Below are 22,424 nucleotides of genomic sequence, written 5' to 3' on the forward strand. Positions count from 1 at the left end.
AGCTGTTTAAACAGAACAAACCAATAACACGGTGGTAGAAAGAACTTAAAGTCTAAAAGGTATTTTACATTCAAACACCAATGGTGATAAAAGCTATAGTGCAACATTTTCCATTAATTTCCAACTTCAAAGGTTTATTAAATTTTGCAACCCCAGTTAAAGTATTATATTTTTAATTGTAGTATTGATTTTATTAGATTTTTTTTTGTATTGCATACAGTTATTTAAAATCACTCCCAATTCCTGGTTAATTCCAATAAATAATTCCCATGAAAAGTTAAGGCAAGGTAATTTTTTTTTATTATAGCACATTTCATACACAAGGCAACTCAATGTGCTTTACATAATAAAACATTAAATTGTTTAAAATCAATAAGAACATTTAAAATCATCAGTAAAATCAATTAAAATCATCAACAAACACATTACATCATCAACAAACACATGACATCATCAACATGACCATAAATCTCTCTCAATCATACACAGTAGAGAAAAATAGTTCCTTTAACTTTGATTTAAAAATGTTCACATGTGATGCTGACTTCAGCTCTGCTGCAGTTTGTTCCACTTCTTTGCAGCATAACAACTAAACACAGCATCACCATGGTTACTGTGAGCTCTGGGCTCCACTATCTGACCTGTGTCCATAGATCTGAGAGACCTGCTGGGTTCATACCTGACTAACATCTCACTGATGTATTCTGGACCAAACCATTCACACATTTATAACCAGCAGCAGAACTTTACAGTCTCCTCTGAGGCTGACTGGGAGCCAGTGTAAAGACTTTAAAACTGGACTAATGTGTTCTGACCTCTTTGTTCTGGTTCAGACCTGAGCTGCAGCGTTCTGAACCAGCTGTAGATGTTTGATGAAGACCATTACAATAGTCCAGTCTGCTGGAGATAAAAGCATGGACCAGTTTCTCCTGATTTTTCTGAGTCATTAAACCTTTCACTCTGGAGATGTCCTTTAGGTGGTAGAAGATGTTTTTGTGATAGATTTGATCTGATGCTGAATGTCAGATCTGATCAATCAGAACACCAAGGTTTTTGACTTGGTCTTTATCTTCTAAAGATCCAGACTCAGATACTTGCTGACAGCAGTCCTCTTTTCCTTGTTACCAAAGACAATCACCTCCATCTTGTCATGGTTTAGTTGAAGGAAGTTTTCACTCATCCATCAGTTTACTTTTTCTAAGCAGTCACACAACACCTCAATGGGACCATAGTCATCTGGGTTCAGTGATAGATATAGTTGTGTGTCATCTGCGTAGCTCTGATAATCAACCTTACAGTTGTGTAAAATGTGTCCTAAAGGAAGCATATAAAGGCTAAACAGAAGAGGTCCAAGAACAGATCCCTGAGGAACCCCACAGGACATTGGTAATCTGTCAGATTCAAAGTTTACAATGTTTACAAAATAACTTTGATCCTCCAAGTAGAACTTAAACCATTACTTTAACATTTAGTCCAACTCATGTTTACAATCTGTGCAACAAAATTGTATGATCTACAGTGTCAAATGTAGACTTAGATCCAATAGAATGAGAACAGATACTTTTCCTGAATCATTGTCATTGATCACTTGATCAGATCAGTTTCTGTGCTGTGATGAGAACCAAAACCTGACTGAAATTTATCAAATATTTTGTTGAATGTTAAGAATTGACTCAGTTGGTTGAAGACCACCTTCTCAATGATCTTGGCCATGAATGGAAGGTTCTGATTGGTCTATAGTTAGCCAGTATAGAGGCATCCAGTGTTCTCTTTTTAACAGAGGTTTAACAGCAGCTACTTTCAGGGATTTTGGTACGGTGCCTGATTGGAATGATCAGTTAATTATCTGACACTAATCAGTGATAAATGACTTCCCACTGAAATTTTCCACCCCTTTGCAAACATAGTACTAGCACTAATGTTACTATGTATGATACTAGTAATTTAACTAAACCTTCATTGTCAACAGGTGGCAGTAGCGTGCACATGACTAGGTGTATATTATTAGAAATTGCGAGGACTCTCTTGAATGCATACACTATAGTGATCTTAGACAACACTGCTCTAAAGCAGTGGTTCTCCAACTTTTCAGGGTGAGATCCCCATAATAAAGGTCCCAGAGAGCGGGGACCCACACTGTAGCTGAAGGTGGTTGAACACAAACATGAACATTGAAGAACAGTCATGGGCAAAAATAAAATGGGTTCAAAGTGACCAAAAATGTTGGAAAAGGTGGTGAAATTGGATTTTAAAAACAAAAGAAATTGGTTAAAAGTTTCAAATTGTGGCTACTAGACTTTAAAAATGTAAGGAAAATAAGTTTAAACTGGCAAATAATGGGCATTACAAATGGCGAATGTAGTTAAATTGAAATAAATAATCATGAAATCTGGTGAAAAGAGGTTAAAAGTGACAATAATGGGTCAACATATGTGACATTATGTGTAAAAATGGTAGAAAGGGTTTATAAGTGCTGAACATGTCTGGAAAGTGGAAAAAAATTGCAAAAAGGCATTGAAATATGTAGAAGTGTCAGAAATGGGAGAAATGTAGCAAAAATAAATTAAAAGGAACAAAAATTTGGCAAGAAAAGTGATGAAAATATGTTAAAAAATGGTGAGTTTGGTGTAGTTGCACAAAAATTGTAAAAAAATAAACAAAAATAAGCTCAAATTGTTAAAAAAAAAAAAATTCTTCGTCTCTTGAAGGCGTCTTGCGACCTCCTGCCAGTGTCTCGTCACCCCAAGGTTGAGAACCTCTGCTAAGAGCTAATTTCTACGAAACTTTAAAGCTAATTACATGTAAAAACACATCATCAGCTAAAAACATACTTTCAGGAAAAACAAGTTTTGTATCTCACTCATTTCATGGTATTCACAACTGGACACATTTTAAAGTTTTGTGTCAGAATGCAGATGAAGAGTGATGTTGTTGTACCTGTCATACCAGTCCCTGCACTCTCCATACGGGTACTTTGTGAGGTAGGCGGCGAAATAGAAGCAGGCCTGAGCCGACTCACACCACGCACACTGACTGGAGTTAGAAAGACACTCGCCGCACGATTTCCTCCTGAGAACAGAGCAGTGAGGATGTCGGTCAGAAGCCATCATTGAAAGTGAGTCAGCGATAAAGAGAAAGGAACATAGTGTGTTTCCACTCACTGGTTGCAGACTTTAGGACAGCCTCCTGGGTCACGGATGGATCCATCCAGTCGTCCCCGTCGACTGCACTGATAATCTCCTTTCTTATTAGAGTTGATCTGCCACTCACAGTACGGGTCCTACAGAGCAGAGTTAGTGGAGTCAGAGGAGCTCTTTGTGTTGGGATGATAACAGCGGCCACTGGATTTTTTTTCATTTGGAATTAGTTATTCCCAACTAAATTATTCAAACTTAGTTATCTCGAATTAAATTATTCAGACTTAGTTGTCCTGAATTAAATTATTCAGACTTAGTTATCCTGAATTGAATTATTCGGAATTAAAGTGTTCTGCTTTGTGGTTTACATGGAAAACCGATTTATTCAATTGTTCATTGGGTCTGGGGGTTGAGAAAAGTTGTGAATGGACAGGGGGAGAACGTGACATATTTTTACATTTTTTTTTTTTAATCTCTGCATTTAACCCCTTCCTGAGGAGCAGTGGGCAGCGGAGCAGTTAGGGTTAAGGGACTTGGGGACTTGCTCAACATCCCACAGCGATGGCCCAGGTGAGATTTGAACAGGTGACCCTCTGATTACAAGCTCCTTAACCACTAGGCCACCACTGCCAGACTGGAATTCAAGTCTATCGAGAAAAAACGCACAACAAACCTTTTCTTTTTGGCTCCAATGCTGAAGAACACATGAGAAATATTTTCACTTTTATTTTGATGGTAGTTTTTTTTTTATTGTTTTTTTTAAGCAAAATAACATGGTTTCATTTTGGTCAGCAGAGCAGGAGAAGGAGATAGAAGACGTACTTTGGTCAATCAGAGCCAGTGGTTAATGTAACAGCTGTTATATCTACACTATAGAGGACGTAGAGTGAAAAATGAAATTGTAACATTAGTGAAGCTCTGGAGCTTCATGCCCCGATGAAGCCGTTCTGTTTGTGGATCTCCGTCTGTGTGAATGTCTACATGTTTCTGCTCCCGTCCATCCACTCTTTCCATTATATCCATGTATTTTAAGGTTCTTATTAAATAAATAGTCTTGGCTCCAGTCCGGGCGGTCATCTTGAATTATGTCTTCACCAGCGCATTATCGCCGGAATTAAATTAAAGCGGAATTGAGTGTTTACAAGAAAAAGGAATAATTTAATTACGAATTCAAATCTGAATAACCAGCCACCTAATTCAGATTTAAGTTTATTTTGGAAATACATTTGCTTTAGGAATTAAGTGCCTACAAGGTCAGTTTAAAGAGGATTTAACTTTTATTCTGAATTAAAGAGGAATTAAAGCTCCCATGTAAACGTGGCCATTGTGTGTCATACCTGAGTGCATGCTGAGCAGTCCCTGTACTCCTCACACAGGGTGCAGTGCTGGGGGGCCAACAGCAGATGGCGCTGCCCTTCCCAACTGCCTTCATTGTCCTCCAGCTCAGGGCAGGGTTCAGGGTCCTGACCTTCTCTGAGCAGACAGCGAGACAGGGAGGGACACCAGCCACACGATTGGTCAGAGAGACACGCCAGACATGACATGTGTGAAGAACAGAAACCAGAACGGAACGGCTCCAGGAAAAGGAAGGAGATCTCCTGGAGGAAGAGAACATTTAAAGATTAATCAGAGGAACTTCAACTTAAATCAATGGACGACTTTAGTTCTCTACATGAAAGGCAGTTTTGTATTTTAAAACTTGATTTGAAAGATATAAAGAAAACCTAATTAAATGTTGTACATGTTTACATAAAGTAGCATAAGAACACACAGAAAGAGGAAAAGTTTAAAGTTCAAACAAGGAAGAACAAAGACTTGTAATAATTGGAATCTTTATTTGTTTTAATGAAATGTTTAAAAAAGCAGATGTTTACAGATATCACAGCACATTCTTTTTGTAATCTCACCAGATTCTGGTTTGTTTTTCCATCTACCTCAATGAATGTGAAGTTTTCCCATAGGTTACACATTAGACCATCATATGTGTTATTCTATCAGAATCTAACCCTAAGGAAACAGGGAGGAGATACTCGAGGTAGTAAATGTAAAGGTTGGAGAAGAGTTGATTATTTTAAAGTGAAACGTGTAGTTAAAGTTGTGTATATTGTGTTTATTGTGTTGTGTAATCAAACCAGTCTGGTGACCAGTGTGAAGCTTAGGTATAATGGTGGTGTCTGTAGACAGAGGGAAGGAGTGAATGGTAAAACCTAAAACTGGTATTTAGGATCAACGTGTCTAAAGTTAAGCCCAGTTTTATCTACAGTCTAAGACATGTCAGTGTATCATAGACCAGTGTATGTGTAAGAACCACTACTGTAAACTCTGGACATGAAGATGTAGCCAGGCTAGCAGAAAGAGTTGGGGCCAGGGAGCCCCAGGCCACCCCCCACGGCCGAGCAACCCCTTGACGTCCCCGAGATCCCAAGCCGAGAGGCAGCCATCACCCCCCATATACACACCCAAGAAAGCCCAAAGGAGCAGAGGACCCAGCGCACCCCGCCACCGACCCCCAATCCCAAGATCCACCCCCCCCCACCCTCCACACCCAACCCCCCGAGGGAAGGGCCCGGAAAGCCCCCCGCCCAAGACCCTAGCGGAGGAGCCAAGGCCCACGCCCAGCAGACGGCCAGAGCCGCGCCAAACGGGCAGCCAGCAGCGCCCACTGGCGGGCTCAGACCCCAGACCGGAAGGACCCAGAATACCGACCAAGCCCCCCAGATCACCCTTTATCGATGCGGCCCGCGCGATGAGCCTTCGTTGTTGCTAAAGTGGAGGTGGTGGTTGTACCCTCTGGGGGGTTGTATGTTGAAGTGTGATTAAAATTGGAAGGATTGGTAGGGCAACTTGAGGCCCCCTCCACCCCCAGCCCCACCATCCAGCCTCCCCCAAGGGTTGGGTATGGGTGTGTGGTACACCAAGTGAGTGGGCCAGACCAGCTGGGAGTGAAGTGGCGTCCATGTAGGAGGCCTGTCTGGTGTGATCCCAGCCCGTCCGCTTGGCGGGCCACCGAAGAAGGTAAATGGCACCGTGGGCCCCAGCGCCAAGCAGCACAGCCGGACACCCACCCTGCAGCACCCCCAAAACCATGCTGGCCCCACGGAGCACAGCGGCATCCTCCACCCCCCCAGGTGCAGCCGGGCACCAGCCACATCCCCCAGCGGCCCAGGGCTTGACCCCCAGGGCCCGCTCTACCGCAACAGGGAGTGGCCGAGCAGGCAAGCAGGAGAGAAGCCCACACCCACACCAGGGTCAGCACAGGCCCGCACGGCGCCACAATACAACACCCTCCACAGGGAGGCGGACCCCCCGATGAGAGAGAACGCCATCTAACCGCTCAAGCAGGGCCATCCCGCCAGTCACGGACTAACAAGCAGGCAAACCCAAGCACCCCCAGCCAGGCACCGCTACCCCACACCATTGCCGCCAGCAAATATAATGGTGATTATTATTTTTTCTATATTTGAGCAGCCATAATTGAGAGTGTATCTTTTAAATAGACAGATTACATGTTGGTCAAAAAGTGCTCATCTGAGGCTGTACTCACGCTCCCTCCTGGTAAGGTTCTGTTCCAAATCAAGGCCATCTCACTGGTTTGTCCAGAACCAGAGTTGTTGAGGTAGCCTTCAGCCTGGACCAGGTAGTGGTTTCCTCTGGTCAGGTTGGAAAACAATTTACCCCCATCTGCTCGAGTCAGGAGCTTCAGCTCCTTTTCCTGCTGCGCCGCCCAGCGACCCACCACTTCCTGTTAGTGAGAAGATGTTAACAAGTAGAGTTAATAAAGGATTCATTACAGCTGTAGTTTTTTTTAGTTCAGAGCTTCTTCTACTACATCAGTGGTTCTCAACCTGTTCAGCTCTTTAGAAACCCCAAAAATAAATACCCCCACTGTAGCTGAAGGTGGTTGAACACATTGAACATTGAAGAACAGTCATGTGGAGACAGGACCATCTATAAGGGGGAATAAAGGGGAGAGATTTTTGGGGTCCATCCATAAAGTCAGTAAAATGATGGTCTATTGTTCTATGAATCTGTGATAACCACATTTATTTATTCATCTGAATAATATCCACTGTTATCCAGGAACATTTATTATTATTATTATAGTCATCTTAAAGATGGAAATCCTGGTTTTAATCACTAATAAAATGGGATCACAGCTCCCTGTCAAACTCAGAATTGAGTATAAGATTTCCCTCCTCACCCATCAGTGCATCCATGGATCTGCCCCCCATTACCTCCAGGAGCTCCTCACCCGCTAGACCACCTCACCCTAACCCTCCGTTTAACATCCACACACACCCTCAGACAACCTACCACTGAGCTACGCACCATGGGCATTAGAGCCTTCTCTGCTGCTGCTCCTAGGCTGTGGAACGCCCTCCCTGACCACCTTTTAAACCAAGCCTTAAGACTAAAAGCCTTCTATAAATGTCTCTTTTAGAAGTTTTTTAGGTTTTAACAATCCTTTATTCTTTTAAACTCTGTAGCACTTTCAGATTTTTGAATGTAAAGTGCCATACAAATAAAACACATTATTATTATTATTATTATCATTATTATTATTATTATTAAAAATGATGTAAAAGGTGGTAAAATGTGATTTTAAAAACCACAAAAATTGGTTAAAAGTTGCAAATTAGAGTGGACAAAAAAAGAATAACAGAAAATGTCTGGAAAGTGGAAAAATGCATTAAAAGAACCAAAAATATGGCAAGAAAAAGTGATAAAATAGGTTAAAATATGGTGACTTTGGTGTAGTTGTAGAAAAATTGTAAAAATAGCAAAAATAGGATGAAATTGTTCAAAAAATAATCTTAGTTTCTTGAAGGCATCTGGCGACCCCCTCCCAGTGTCTTGTGGCTCCAAATGGGGTCCTGACACCAAGGTTGAGAACCCCTGTACTAAAGAACTGTCAGTCTGCTGTTCCTCACCAGCTGGCTGGTGTTGGGTACTGATGCCATCCGAGCCTCAAAGTGAAGCCTCTGTATTCGAGCCCACATTGAAACGGTCTCTGCGGGTGGGGGGGCCGGGGGAGGCCCCCCCCACAGTGGGTGGATGAAGCCCCTGAACTGCAGCGCTACGTCCATTTCTGTAGTGGGGCTGAGGCTGATGGTGGTGCTCCGGAGGATGGAAACCTGGGGGGTGGGGGGTGGAAACATCAACAGAAGCAGTATTCTCTACAACACACATGGCAAACTCAAGGCCCGGGGGCCAAATCTGGCCCTTCAGAGCATCTAATTCAGCTCCCAACACAAAACAAACAAAGTGTGTAAATTATAAACTAATTCAGTTGGATTATTTTATCATTTTTGATCTCAAATCGTCAAAAGAACTCTAATTTTTTCACAAATCCTGCAATTTTCTTCAAACTATTTCACACAAATTTCCCCAAATGACATAAAAATGAGTAAAAAAAAAAATCAGATAAATTGAAAGTGAAGATCCTGCAAGAACTGATATGTGTCACTTAAAAAAACATTAAATATGATTAGAACTACAATTTTACTTTATTCTGTGAAATAGTTTTGTTTTCTATAATGTATTTATTTTATATTATGTAATTTTACATTATATTTATAATAATAAACAATACATATAAATATATTGTTATTATAATAATGATTATTAATAATAGGGGGCTCACAGCAGCACAATGGCATATTTGCAGACAATAGATAGGTAGTTTAAAAAAATGTTTTTTAGAACAGTTAGGTGAAATCAAATAATTTCCCACGGCCCCATTGGTTGAAAAACCCTGAACTAGAGCACAATAATGATTAAACTACTCATTTTAACAGCTAAAATCTGCGGCCCATTTAAGATAAACTACTCTGTATTTGGAGCAGTTTCTCGTTGTTTTTTTAACTAAAATGAGTTTGACACCCCAGGGGCTCTACATCTCTGATTCACTACAAAGCAAAGCCAGAAAAATAAAAGAGAAGAGACGAGTGAGGGTCAAAGACTTGAATAAACAACAGAAACGATTAGCAGAGGAAGATTCTGATGTGGAAAAGGTCAGATTCCTACAGGAAGGAAGGAGGAAGGAAGGAGGAAGTGGTCCTAGCAGGGGGTGGGGGGAGTAGAAGCGTTAGAGATGGGGACTCCGTACCTTGTCAGGCTGGGAGTCGTTGCGGGGGTGCTGGAAGGTGAGCAGGTGCAGTCCCGGGACAAAGTTCTCGGTGCGACAGGAGTGGAGGGAGGTTAGGAAAAGGGTACGCTCCCCCCACCAGCCGTACGCCCCCGAGATCTGGTCCACACGGCACACACTGTGCTCTGTGAGAGCGAGAGGGAGAGGTCAGCACACAAACAAAACACCTGACCTCTAACAGCTTATACCAGTGATTCTCAAAGTGTGAGGCGCCCCCCCCCCCTGGTGGGGAATAGAGGTATGACAGGTGGGACGTGGCACACTTCATTTTCATACCAAATGTCTTTCTGAAATAATGTCTTTCTGAAATAATTAACACTAAACACACAAAGAAAGTGATCATAAGAACCTATAAATGTAGCAGAAATTAAACAAGCAATAAATGATTAGACTGTATTAAATATGGACCAGGAACTAAATGTAACGTAGAACTAAAGTGAAAAAATATTTCCTGTATTTTTGACTAATTAACAATTAGTCATTAATTCACACCTTTACATTTGGTTTTCGTGCAGGTGATTAGTTTGATTTAGTTTTTTAGTTTTAATTTATTCATGAAATATGTTAGTTGCATTATAAAACATGATGTTTTGTTCCCTGTACGTGCACTCAATTTACTATATTGTTTTCATTTTGTCACAAATTGTAAACAATGTTCCTTTATTTACTGTATTTTGACTACTTTCGTATTTGTTTTTCATACAGGTGATTCCTTTAATTTAGTTTTTGTTTCTTGAGTCATTATGAAATATGACATTACGTGTTCTGTTACATTTGGAAACATGTTAATTTGTCAGGATTTTTGGGGGGGGTTAATGGGCTCAGTTTGAGAACCACTGGTTAAAAGTTACAGCACGACTGTGTGGCACGAGTTCAAAGAGAGTAAAATGACAGGAAGTCACTGGACCAAGGAAGCGTGTGATTGGACAGGCTAGTGATGACTTTAGCAGCCCGTCCACTCACAGCTGGGGTGACGTCCGGTCACTGCTCCGCTCTGAAACGTGCCACACGCTAATCTCCACCCTCCCAACATGTTGTTGTTGTTTTCCTGTAGACTTCCTCCCTCCTTCCTGCTTCCTCCCTCGGTGGGTCTCACCTGACACGGGGAGGCAGGACTCGTTCTGAACACACCAGCCGAATTCTCCGGGGGCTCGCACCAGAGAGGCCGGGGTGCCGCTGAACACCAGACACGACTGGCAGTCGGATAGGAAGCGAGCAAGGCCCAGGCAACCGTTGCTCCCACACTACGACCAGGAAACAGGAAACAGAGGGATTCACTAAATAATAGAGTTCTATTTCTTTATTTCACAAAGAGATAAACTATGGCTGCACAATTACTTTCATAATCCTGATAACGACAATAGGACCCAATATATCGATCCAACTAGTGCACAGCCAGCCCCGCTACATGCTAAGCTAGTAAAAACATGTGGGTCTCATAGCTCAGGGGTTCTCAACCTTGGGGTCACCAGACACTGGGAGGGGGTTGTCGGGTGCCTTTAAGAAACTAGGAATATTTTAACAATTTCAGCCCATTTTTGCTTATTTTGACCCTTTTTCTGCAACTACACCAAACTTTCCATATTTTAACCTATTTTCATTACTTTTTCTTGCCATATCTTTGATCCTTTTAATGTATTTTTGCTACATTACTCCCATTTCTGACACTTGACATTTCAATGCCTTTTCATTTTCCAGACATGTTCAGCACTTATAAACCCTTTCCACCACTTTTCCACCTAATGTCACATATGTTGACCAATTATTGTCACTTTTAACATCTTTTCACCAGATTTTTGCTAATTTAACCACATTCACATTTTGAAATGCCCATTATTTGCAAGTTTAAACATATTGTTCCTATTTATTTACTTTTCTGCCAATTTTAAGCCAATATTGACACTTTGAACCCTTTTTACCACTTTTTCTGTCTGTTTTTGGCCATTCTAATTTGCAACTTTCAACCATTTTCTGTGGATTTATAGGTGCCAAAAATGACTTGAAAGTAGAAAAGGGATTGAAATTTGATAAAGAAGTGGCAGATTTGGGAATAAATTAGCAAAAACAGTATTCAAAGGAAGAAAAATATGGAAATAAAAAGTGATGAAAAAAAATTAAAATATGGAAAGTTTGATGTAACAGTAAGTAAAAAAGGGTAACAGTAAGCAAAAACGGGCTCAAATGGTTAAAAAAAAAATCTTAGTTTCTTGAAGGCATCTGGCGACCCCCTGCTGTAGAGAATAACTGTGATGCTGCAGTGATTGGTGGAGCAGTACCGGGTCTGTGGGCTGATACTCTCTACATCGTCCTTCACACCAGCTGCACTCGGGGTTCTTGAGGCACATGCTTTCATCCAATGCCTCGGCACACACCGCGTCCTGGTTAGAGAACACACAAACACACACACGTCGTGGCTCTGAACTCCTCCTGTGTGCTGTGGAAACCTACCCTATCCCCCTGATGACTGAAGACAAACAGCGGCACTTTATAGGCCATGAGGTCACCACGGGCAACGCCGCTGTAACCCCCAACAACCAGCAGCACCCGCCCCTCCATCACAGCAGCCACGTGTGAGTAACGCCCCCTCACTGTGTCACCGCCTTGGGACAAACAAACACATTCCTGTTGGAAATACAGTAGCCAAAAACATAAGATGTGATAAAGGGACGTACTGTGTGAGCGCTTCTCCCCCGCAGACACCCACTGGTGACAGCCCAGATGGTAGAAAAAGATCTCCTCATCATAGCACTTCTCCTCAAAGTAATGAGTGTGCACGTTTCCCCCTGAAGGAGGAAAAAACAACATGCGTTTCAGGATCCTCCAGTGAAAACATATTTATCAGCTGATTCTTTGGGTTCTCACCGTAAACAACCATGTAGTTTCCCATGATGGAGGCTGAGTGGAACGCTCTCTCTCTGGGGCCCGTCGCTGGGAAACGAGAACGGAAAGAAGTCCAGAACCTTTTGTCCACGTGGAATACATCGGTGTTGTTCACTCTCACACTAAACCTGTGGGAACGATTCAACGCACACACTTTGTTACCATAGAGATAAACTTTAACTGCTGTCAAAATAACACTGAATTTTTCACTATAAAAAGACAATATGGTTTGTGTATTTTTAAACATCTTCAAATTACTGCACAGGGTTTATTAGTTCTTCATTCTGAAACAGTTACCCTTGTTCTTTTAAATTCAGCTGCTGAGGCACAGTAATCTGTCTACATCTCTGCAAAAAAGAGCAGCTCTTTTTCTAAATTACTATTAATTTAATATATATTTAAACTAAAATTAACGCCCACAAAGCACAGCAACGACTTCTCCTCTGGTTCTCCTGTTTCTTGTGTTGTGGTCTGTGTATCAGTATTATGGGGATACCAGGAAATGAGAAAGGTTCCGCACTGGTTGGAGTGCAATAAAAATAAAGCGAATAACTGCTTTATTATTTTTTAGTGCATTATTTTTCTGTAGTTATTCAATTGCAGTTAAGGAGTTAAAGTCCCAGCCTTAATATATACGGTACGTGTGTGTCGTGTGTGTACCTGGCTGTGGTTGGCCTGTGGCCTCCATAGACCAGCAGTGTTCTGGATGGGCTGTGGTAAACCATAGAGTGTCCAGCAGTAGCTGGAGGTTTCCCACCAGTGGGCTGAACCAATTCCCACACACCAGAACCGTTCAGGCTGAACCGATACAGAGCCGAGGAGAACATGTCCTCCTCAGTACGACCTGGACAATACATTTAGGTCATTTAAATAGATAAATAAAGAAAAATAAACTGATTGAAAGAACAAGGGGAGGTCTGATATTAAACTTACCTCCAAATACATAAAGAAAACTTTCTACTACAGCTGAGGCGTGATTAGCGAGCTTGGGAGCGCCGTGTGAAGTGGAAAAGCCCAGTTGTTGCCAGTCGTCGTGGAATGGTCTGTACATCCATACGTCAGCGGCCAGGGAACCGTTGGCTAGCTGCCCTCCAAATATAACCATGTTACCCATGAACTCCACAGCTGTGTGGGAGTGACGGGCCAGCTGACCAGGAGGGGAAATCACAAAGATAAAAAATGGGTTCACAATAGTGGATCTGATTAAAATAGCAAAAAGTACAACTTATGCACCATAGTTACACTAACTGTCATTCAGACCTAATAACAGGTGCATGTTTCCAATTAACATTCAAGATTTTGATAGACATAGAAAGCTTAAGATAGTTTAAAGCAAAGGTGGGAAATTATATTACAGCAGGGGCCACAAAAATGTGTTTGTTTGATGGAAGGGCCACATTATGTACATTCATGTCAGCATTTAGAGTAATGACCCATCTGAGCATTAACACAGGAAATAAATAATTTTTTATAGTCATTTTGTGTGTTTTTCTGTCATTCTGTGTATTCTTGCTTATTATGATTGCATTTTGTGCATTTCTGTTGTTGTTTTTCTGGAGTCATATTGTGCATTTATTAGTAAGTAAAGTAAGTAAAGAATTTATTTCAAACCTGCACACAACACAATACAACTTACAGGCATACAAACAAGTGCATGGTTTGAAAAGGTGATGGATGAAGCAGACACTTATATAATTCCAATCCCCCCACTCACCCTCCACAGACACTACTTCACAAAATACAATAATAATACAAAAACAATATAATACAATAAAAATACAAAAAAACAGCAAAACAAAAAAACAAGCAGCCCAAACACTTCCTGACCCCACACCCCCTCTCCCTTAATGCTCACAGCTGAGGGCATCAGTCTCTCTCTTCCAAATATTTCAGCATAACATTTTTTTTGAAAGTGTTTATAAATTGGATAATGTTTGAGCTCCTAGGCCAAACCATTCCACAAGATAACTCCCCAAACTGAGATGCACATGGATTTTAAAGTTGTTTTAATTTTTACTTGGTACAATTTGTTGCTCCCTCTTAAATTATATGCATGATGTGCGTCTCTATCATAAAATAATTTTTGAATATTTGATTTTAACAATTTTTTTGATGCCCTGAACATTATTTGAGCCGTTTTGTATTTTACCAAATCAAGTAGTTTTAAAATTGATGATTAAAAAAAAAGTGGCTTTGTGTGTTCATTATATTTTCTTTTGTGAACGATTCTAATAGCTTTTTTCTGTAAAGTAATTAAAGGCAATACATTAGATGGGTAACAATTTCCTCACACCTCTAAACAATAATTTAAGTATGACATCACTAACGAATGGAACAATATCATTAGGGCATTGTGAGTGAGAGCATGGCTAACTCTCCTCATAACACCCACACATTTTGCAACTTTTGTCCTTAAATAACTAATATGAGGTTTCCAAGAGATTTTCTCATGTATTACAACTCCTAAAAATACAGTTTGTTTTACTCTTTCAATGTTTATGTTATCAATGGATAATTGAACGATATTGTCATGTTTCCGATTTCCAAATAACATAAATTTTGTCTTTTTTAAGTTCAGTGATAACTTGTTTTCATTAAACCAGTATATTAGCTTATTCATTTCCTCAGTTATCTGTACCAAAAGTTGCTCCACGTTATTTCCTGAACAAGTAATCGTTGTGTCGTCCGCGAACAGCACAAATTTCATTGATTTAGATATTTTGATTATGTCATTTATGTACATGTTAAATAGAGTAGGCCCCAGTATTGACCCTTGAGGAACACCACATTTTATAATTTTGTGCTGATTTATATTTCTCAATTTGAACAAACTGGGGTCTCTCATTCAAGTAGCTCCAGAACCATTGTTTAGCTACACCTCTAATGCCATAGTTCTCCAGTTTATTAAGCAGTATTTGATGGTCAATCGTGTCAAAAGCTTTTTGTAAATCAATAAATATTCCGAGTGCAACATTTTTTTTTTCTATACAATTTGTAATTTCCTCTATTAAGTCGTTATGCTGTCATTTTGCATTTTTCTGAGTAATATTTATGTATTTCTGTTGTGGTTTTGCTTGTTTGTTATCATTGTGGGTTTGAAGAGTCATTTTTTGTATTTTTCTTGTCGTGTAATTTTGTTGTTATTTTCTCTAATTTTGTATATTTTTTTAGTCGTTTTGTGATATTTGAAGTAATTTTATGTATTACTGTTATCGTTTTATTCATTTTTGGAGTAGTTTTGTGTGTTTTTGGAGTATTTTCTGCGTTTTTCTTGTCTTGTCTTTTATTGTATTTTGCTACAATGTTGTAATTCTTTGTATTCTTTAATGTGTTCTTGCTTTTGTACGTTAACATTGGGGGCCGTATGAGATCAGACCAAGGTCCACGTGTGGACCCTGGGTCGCAAGTTGCCCATGTCTGGTTGAAAGACTTCGTTCCGCGCCTTTAATAAACAAAATAAAGAAAATCTAATCAAACTTTAAGGATGATATCAGCACAGTCCTGCTTTAATTGTTATTTTGCTTATTATGTCATGTTACATGTTATTTTGGCATATTTCTAGGTGCATATATGCACAAAATTAAGTACATGGCATAGAAAAAAAAACTCAAATGTATGTGCTGGAGATGATGTGTGCAAAGCACTTACAGGAGAGTGACCATAGGACCTGCTTTCCCATTGGTTGGAGGTGAAGTTGTATTTGATTAAATCACCCAGAGCTCTATTCAGGTCAAATCCTGTCAGGAAAACATGAATCATGTTGAAAACCAGATGGGATACCACAGCTGTATGAGAAAAAATACCTTTGAACAATTCTATGGCAAAAGCAGAACAAACCATTAAAGGGATCCTCCACTGTTTTTATAAACGTGTCCTAAAACCTTCTAAATGTCCTTATTAGTAGATCTATGTCTAACAAAACATTATAATGCAACACATTTGTTGTATTGCCTTTTAAAAATAAAACTACTTTACAGTTTTAGAGCCTGTGTTCCTCCATCTTGAATTCATGTGATTGATGATGTCACACAGCCCCACTGCCTGTAAACATCCCATTGTTTTCTATTGGAGTGAAACATTCAGCCTGATTTTTACATCATTTAGTAGATTTTTAGATCATTTAGTAGATTTATAGATCATTTAGTAGATTTATAGATCATTTGATAAGTTTTTTTTAATCTAAAAATGTGTAAAAACAGTAGAAGATCCCTTTAAAATGTTTCTACTGTGCTTTTCTCTCACCTCCAAACAGGTACATAGCTTTAGGGGAGGACAGGTAAACACCAGCAGACCCTGTCCGAGGTGGCGTGTAGGGGTTTCTGTCAGTCACACGCCACCACTGCCCTGCCCCACTGTTGTCATGGAGACTGAGCTGACAGCTGTGACCCAGGAAGCCTGCGTTACACACGCAGCGCTCTTGTTTCTGGAGACATACAGACCAGATGTTTATGGACGAGTCGACTCCAGCAGATGGCGCGAGGTCGTTCTTACCTTGTCACACTGGCCGTTAACAGCACAGGCCTGTGAGCACAAGGGCGTAGAACAGGAGGGTCCCCCCCAGCCCTGATGACAGCTACATTTAGACGTAGACGAGTCACAGCGGCCGTGACCACCGCAGCCTCCAGGGCACAACGAGAAGACGTAGGTGGCGTTGAAGCCCAGCAGGTGGTAATTAGCATCACTGAAGAGATGAAGAAGCATCTGGAACAACATGATTACATGATGGTTTTTCATTCAGAATTAAAGTGTAGTCATTCCAAATTGAGGTTAAAACAGGTTAATTTGGCTTTAACCAAATCCTCTTTAGGTGTGGGGGTTGGGAGGGGTTCTGATTGGACAGGGGGCGAATGTGACGTATTCACGTCTACTGGAAACAAACGAAACAAACCTTTTCTTTTCAGCTACAACATAGAAGACCACAAGTACTATTTTCACTTTTTCTTTTGATTGTTAGTCCAACGCTTGCGTCCTGGATAATGTCATCACCAGTGCAACATCGCTTCAGGACGACCGAAATTAATTTAAAGCGGAATGAACGTATACAAGATCGAGGAACTATACAATTCCAAATCAAAATCAGCCACTTAATTCAATTTTTTATTCAGAATGACGTGTTTAATCTTTTTAAGGGGTTTATTTTTTATTCTGTATTAAAGGGGAAGTAAAGCTCTCATGTAAACGTAGCCATTGAGCGTTAACCCTTCAGGTGCTGGAGGCTTTGCAGGAAACCTTTTATATAAAGTAGGGATGCACCGATTGCAATTTATTCCGGTTTTTGACTTTTGATGTGACAATTTTATTTTATTATAAAACATTGAACAATACCTGTGAAATGATACAAACGTGTGGCTTTAACTGCACATGAGGTAGCTATCTCAAATATAAATGAAGAGCATTGCTGTCCAAAATACTAAATAACAAACTGCAGACATGTTTTCAGCTCTTTGACTAAAATAAAGTGCACAGTCAGCAGTATTTAAGTTTCACAAATAAAGAAAATCACAGGGTTTGAGGTAGATGATAAAATAATAATCTACCAAACATTTTAAAGCACCAATAAAGTTTCCTTGTCGTGTAAAAAGAACAAACGTCCAAATGCAGCTCATTTGTGGATATTTAAATGTAAAAATATCTACAGGACAAAAGCTCCTAAAATTCAAACATTCTTGGCATGGCACAGGTTAGTTGTTCTCACACTTATAATTACAGTCACTTAGTGGAAGGTTTTTATTATAAATACTTAAAGAGACTGTAGCTTTAAAGTGGTTGGATAAAAATTAATTCTAAAAATGAAAAATGTATTTATTTTGGCCCAAAGTTTGTGACAATGGTACAATTTCATTGGCTATTTTATTTAATGCATAAAAAAGACAGTGATCGACCGGCATCGGCTGGCCAATATTTGCGTGTTTTACGTGTATCGGCATCGGCCGATGCGCGCCGATCCACTTTATATACAGAGCGGCTGCCACAGGCTGCTCCGTGTTGCTGGAAACAGACTGCAGAGAGCACAGTGCAGAGCCCCTCCCCCCACTAGCAGAGCGTGACGGAAGCTCTTCAACCTCAATGGCAAGTCTTAAACTTTCAAAGCACCTTTTAACTGTTTAACATAGCGTAGTGCCGTGGTTCCACGTGTTGTTGTCACATTTGTATTTAACGAACAGCTGGCTGGAGGTTTGGTGTGCGCGCGTGTGTGTGTGTGTGTGTGTGTGTGTGTGTGGGTGTGTGTGTGTGTGTGTGTGTGTGTGTGTGTGTTTGTGTTTTGGCCCCAAAAAACCAATATGGGTCGAACCACAAGTCACATTACCCATACCTGAAAGTCACACTTTGGAACAAACATCTGATTAAAGGACAGAAATGCTTCTTTAAAAATAAAACACACCCCACATGTGTCAAGTGCACTGATTGGTTTACCTTTCCAGATTTCGCCTCAATAGCTTCAGGCGTCGTGTTTCCACTCAGACTGGCCAGTAGGGGGCTCTGGTACGAGTCTCCGTCGTACACAAACAGGTAGTCATAGGTGCACTCAGTGTTCATGAAGGTGAAATTCAAAACGATGCGATGACTGTTGCTGGGAGCTGGAAGAAAAGAAATGTTAACCACCTGACCGCATTCAAGAACTGTCAGTCAGTCACTAAGCTGATAATTAACTAACTTTATCTTTCTTTTGTTTTGTTTTTAAAGAAAGAAAAAAGAGAAAACCAAAAACCCTATTTAGCATATTTGGTACAATTTCAGGAAATACATTTTAGTCTAAAGACTATGACTAAATGTTGTTTCGGTCAGGCCAGTCTCTGCCAGTAGAGAGCAGCACTAAACTCACAATTTAAAAACTTTGACTAAAGTGTGAAGACTGAGACTAGGATCAATGAAGTACATTACTTCATACCAAACATAACCATATATGGATTTAGCAGAACAAAGTGGTTTTAGGGTGGACTTACACTTCACCATACTAAAATTAAGAGAGATATTTCTCTTTAATTCTTCAACCTTGTCATGGTTTTGAAAATGTTTGTATTTTTTACGGACGTCCCGATACAACTTTTTCATTTCCAATATGATACCGATATTGCAGCCTTGCGTATTGGTCGATACCAGTATTGATCCGATATCAGCATGAATCATACCTACTTTTTTTTCTGAATTTTTTCATTTTTTTTCCTCTCTCTTTTCTTTAATAAAAAAAAATCATTATTTTGTAGTGTGGAATATCAGAAAAGGCTTGATCAAACAGAGAAGAATAGTAGGGATGAGAAAAACTGACCCATTTACTATTAACCAATTGGTTACATAATTTTTTAGCTTCAACATAATATCTACAGTATTCTACAATTGAATAAAAAAAAAAAATGAATTGTAAAAACAAAACAAAAAAAACAAGCAAAAAATAATAAAAATCGAAAAATCTGGAAATTTCAATCCAATATCCGATATTCGCTTTCAGGCTGATATCAGACCGATATCCGATATCAATATCGGATCGGGACACCACTAGTATTTTTATACACTTGGTCTAGAGTGCTGCAAAGTTTGAATCCATATTAATGAAAAACATCTGCAGATGCTCAAAAACCAAACATCTGTGGTACTTGCAGTACAGCACAGTTACAATGTGTTTTTAAAAGTCTACTTTTTAATAAATTACATTTGCCTTTTCATACCTTTAATGAGCCACTCGCAGTTCCCATTGACAGTGTAGTTCCCTGGTCCATCCGTCACATATCCTGGTGATCCTCTCAACACCTGCCGCCGCCCTTTACAGTTCACCGAGTGGCACAAAGGTGACTCAGCAAATATCAGGACCACCAGGATGAAGGAGACGGGGATGGAGGAGGCCATCACAGGCACTGCCTGAAGCAGAACAACAAAAACCATTGGTTCTGCTTTCAACAAACCCACGTCCTCTCTGAGATTCGTAATGCCTGGAATAAACACAATCAGTTTAAACAAGAACAAAAACTGTTCAAAGTGTTGTTGCCTCACATTAGCAGCTACGTTGTGCTAAAAGTCATTAGCAGCAGCATTTGTCTCCAATCGGACAAAAAAAATAAATCACAGATTTTAACTGTAAACTCTAAACAGAATGAATATACATTTACAAAATTACTTGACTTTCACAATAAAATAAATAAACATCTCAGCTGTTTTCATATGCATTCAACATGTAATTAAAAAAAAAACTTTTATCACAGTAAGGCCACAAAAATTTGATTGTCTGATTGCCACGTTATCAACGTTCATGTGAGCATTTAAATTAAAGACTGGAGAATAAAAGACAGGAAAGAACAAAGGGTTTTGTCTTTGTTGCCTTTTTGTGTAGTTTTATTGTTGTGTGAGTTTAGAGTCATTTAGTGAGATTTTCGAGCCATTATGTTGGTTTTTGTGATTATCTTGTGTGTTCTTGCTGTCATTTTGTGTATTTTTGTTGTCAAGTAGTGCATTTTTCCATCATTTTGTGTAATTTGTTGGCATTCTGTGTGTCCTTGTTGCCATGTTGTGTATTTTCGTGGTTATTTGGTGTTTTTATAATTACAAGTACAGTTTAGTCCTAGCATGAATCCTTTATGGATCATACATTTTACATTACATTACATTACTAAATAATATTTTGTGCAACAGTCATAAATAAACCTGGCTGAGCACCTTAGATCTACTATGACCCACAATTACATATTATTCTAATTTGTTAAGGACCATTTGATTAATTATAGCCAAATTACTAATGAGTAAATAATGTAAAGGTGAAGTTTCTGTTAGAAATCAAACACATTCAGTCTAATAAAGTCTATAGAAATTGTGATGTAGTCATTAACTAACGATATACGAGAGATTTAATTGAATAAATAAAAATGTAATCCCGTAAACTCAGATCAAAAGACAAAACCTTCATAAATTATTGTAACTGGGAATATTCTGAATAGCATTTCTACTGACGGAAAATCTGCAGTATTAGCATTAAACAAATCAAATTCTATTTAAAACAAATTCAATAACATCAAAATATTGCAAAATCTCCTGTAATTCATGTTTGTAGTATGTCTTATTATCAGTGTAAAAACCTACAGAAGCTATTAGTGAGCTAGCCGCAGGCTAACACAACAAAACGCAGCTAGGCTAGGCTAGCTAGCTCCCTGCACCGTTACCGTTAACCGGGGACAGTTAACGGAAAAAAGTAGCCGTTTTACACCTCCAAACTTACCGGTTCCCGTCTCATTGGCCACATGGTAAATCACATCTTCGGCAGCCGGTGTGGTTATCTTCCACACAGGCTAAATGAAGGTCCGTGAGGGCTGAAGAAGCCTGGGGGATAGCCCTGTTAAAGGGCAAACAGGAGCTGCTAGCTGCAGCGGCTAATGCTAATGCTAAATCCAGATGCGCAAAGACCTTCAGCCACTGCTCGGTTTAGCAGCAGCTTTTCCTCTCAGACTCATCGTAGGAACAGGACTACAGACTGTGGACAGAAGGTCTGTCTGTCTGTCTGATGATGTGGACGGAACCAGAACCCTGTCAGTGGGCGTTACAGCAGCTTTTCCTCCTCTCTGGTTCTTTACTGGTTCCTCTGTTTTTTTTTTTTTTAACTGGTTCTTCACTAATTTTTTCTGGTTCTATGATGAGCAGAGTCCGTTGTTTTGGTGCTGAATCAGGCCGCAGTGCCCGTGAACCACCAGTTAGAAACCCAAAGAGCAGCACTGACACCCAGTGGAGATGGAGACGAGCTCCACACATTTGGATAAGATTCACCTTCTGCAACATTTAGCAACAAACCACGTTTAAAAAACAGATTTACAGCAAATTACATTTAGATTTAACATTTAAGATATATTTAAATGTAACATTGAGATTTTGATTTAATAATTAATATTTACACACAGATTTAATATTTAACAGACATTTTGTTGCAAAAGATTTACAGCAAATATTTAGATTTCAATGTAACATTTAGATTTAAGATTTACATTTAAATGTAACATTTAGCATTGAGATGAAGATTTAAAATGTATATTTAAATGTAACATTTAGATTTAAAATCTATATTTAAATGTAACATTTAGATTTAAAATCTATGTTTAAATGTAACATTGAGATTTTGATTTAATAATTAATATTTACACCGATTTAATATTTAACAGACGTATTTTGTTGCAAAAGATTTACAGCAAATATTTAGATTTAAATGTAACATTTAGCATTGAGATTAAGATTTAAAATTGATATTTAAATGTAACATTTAGATTTAAAATCTATATTTAAATGTA

At 39.4% G+C, this 22,424-nt stretch overlaps 1 protein-coding gene across 3 annotated transcripts in view; it reads right to left on the reverse strand.

Moving 5' to 3' along the window:
• Positions 1-21,847, reverse strand: part of megf8 (multiple EGF-like-domains 8) — a 45,499-nt gene extending 23,652 nt beyond the window's left edge. For 2 of the 3 annotated variants that reach the window (XM_028470392.1, XM_028470391.1), the window contains exons 1-19: positions 21,368-21,847; positions 19,830-20,019; positions 18,580-18,743; positions 16,657-16,866; positions 16,408-16,588; positions 15,814-15,902; positions 13,099-13,312; positions 12,826-13,009; positions 12,148-12,293; positions 11,958-12,068; positions 11,734-11,885; positions 11,562-11,663; positions 10,382-10,529; positions 9,247-9,410; positions 8,069-8,272; positions 6,682-6,879; positions 4,475-4,735; positions 3,162-3,280; positions 2,938-3,069 (exon numbers count right to left, since the gene is read on the reverse strand). In XM_028470392.1, the coding sequence (XP_028326193.1) occupies positions 2,938-3,069; positions 3,162-3,280; positions 4,475-4,735; positions 6,682-6,879; positions 8,069-8,272; positions 9,247-9,410; positions 10,382-10,529; positions 11,562-11,663; positions 11,734-11,885; positions 11,958-12,068; positions 12,148-12,293; positions 12,826-13,009; positions 13,099-13,312; positions 15,814-15,902; positions 16,408-16,588; positions 16,657-16,866; positions 18,580-18,743; positions 19,830-20,019; positions 21,368-21,391 (2,993 nt within the window). In that variant the 5' untranslated portion in view covers positions 21,392-21,847. Of the gene's footprint in view, positions 1-2,937; positions 3,070-3,161; positions 3,281-4,474; positions 4,736-6,681; positions 6,880-8,068; positions 8,273-9,246; positions 9,411-10,381; positions 10,530-11,561; positions 11,664-11,733; positions 12,069-12,147; positions 12,294-12,825; positions 13,010-13,098; positions 13,313-15,813; positions 15,903-16,407; positions 16,589-16,656; positions 16,867-18,579; positions 18,744-19,829; positions 20,020-21,367 lie in introns of all 3 variants that reach the window. The other variant, XM_028470390.1, reaches the window with a different exon arrangement.
• Between the last annotated feature and the right edge of the window lie 577 nt (positions 21,848-22,424).

The sequence above is a fragment of the Gouania willdenowi genome, chromosome 16 (assembly GCF_900634775.1).
Source record: "Gouania willdenowi chromosome 16, fGouWil2.1, whole genome shotgun sequence".
Lineage (NCBI taxonomy): Eukaryota > Metazoa > Chordata > Actinopteri > Blenniiformes > Gobiesocidae > Gouania > Gouania willdenowi.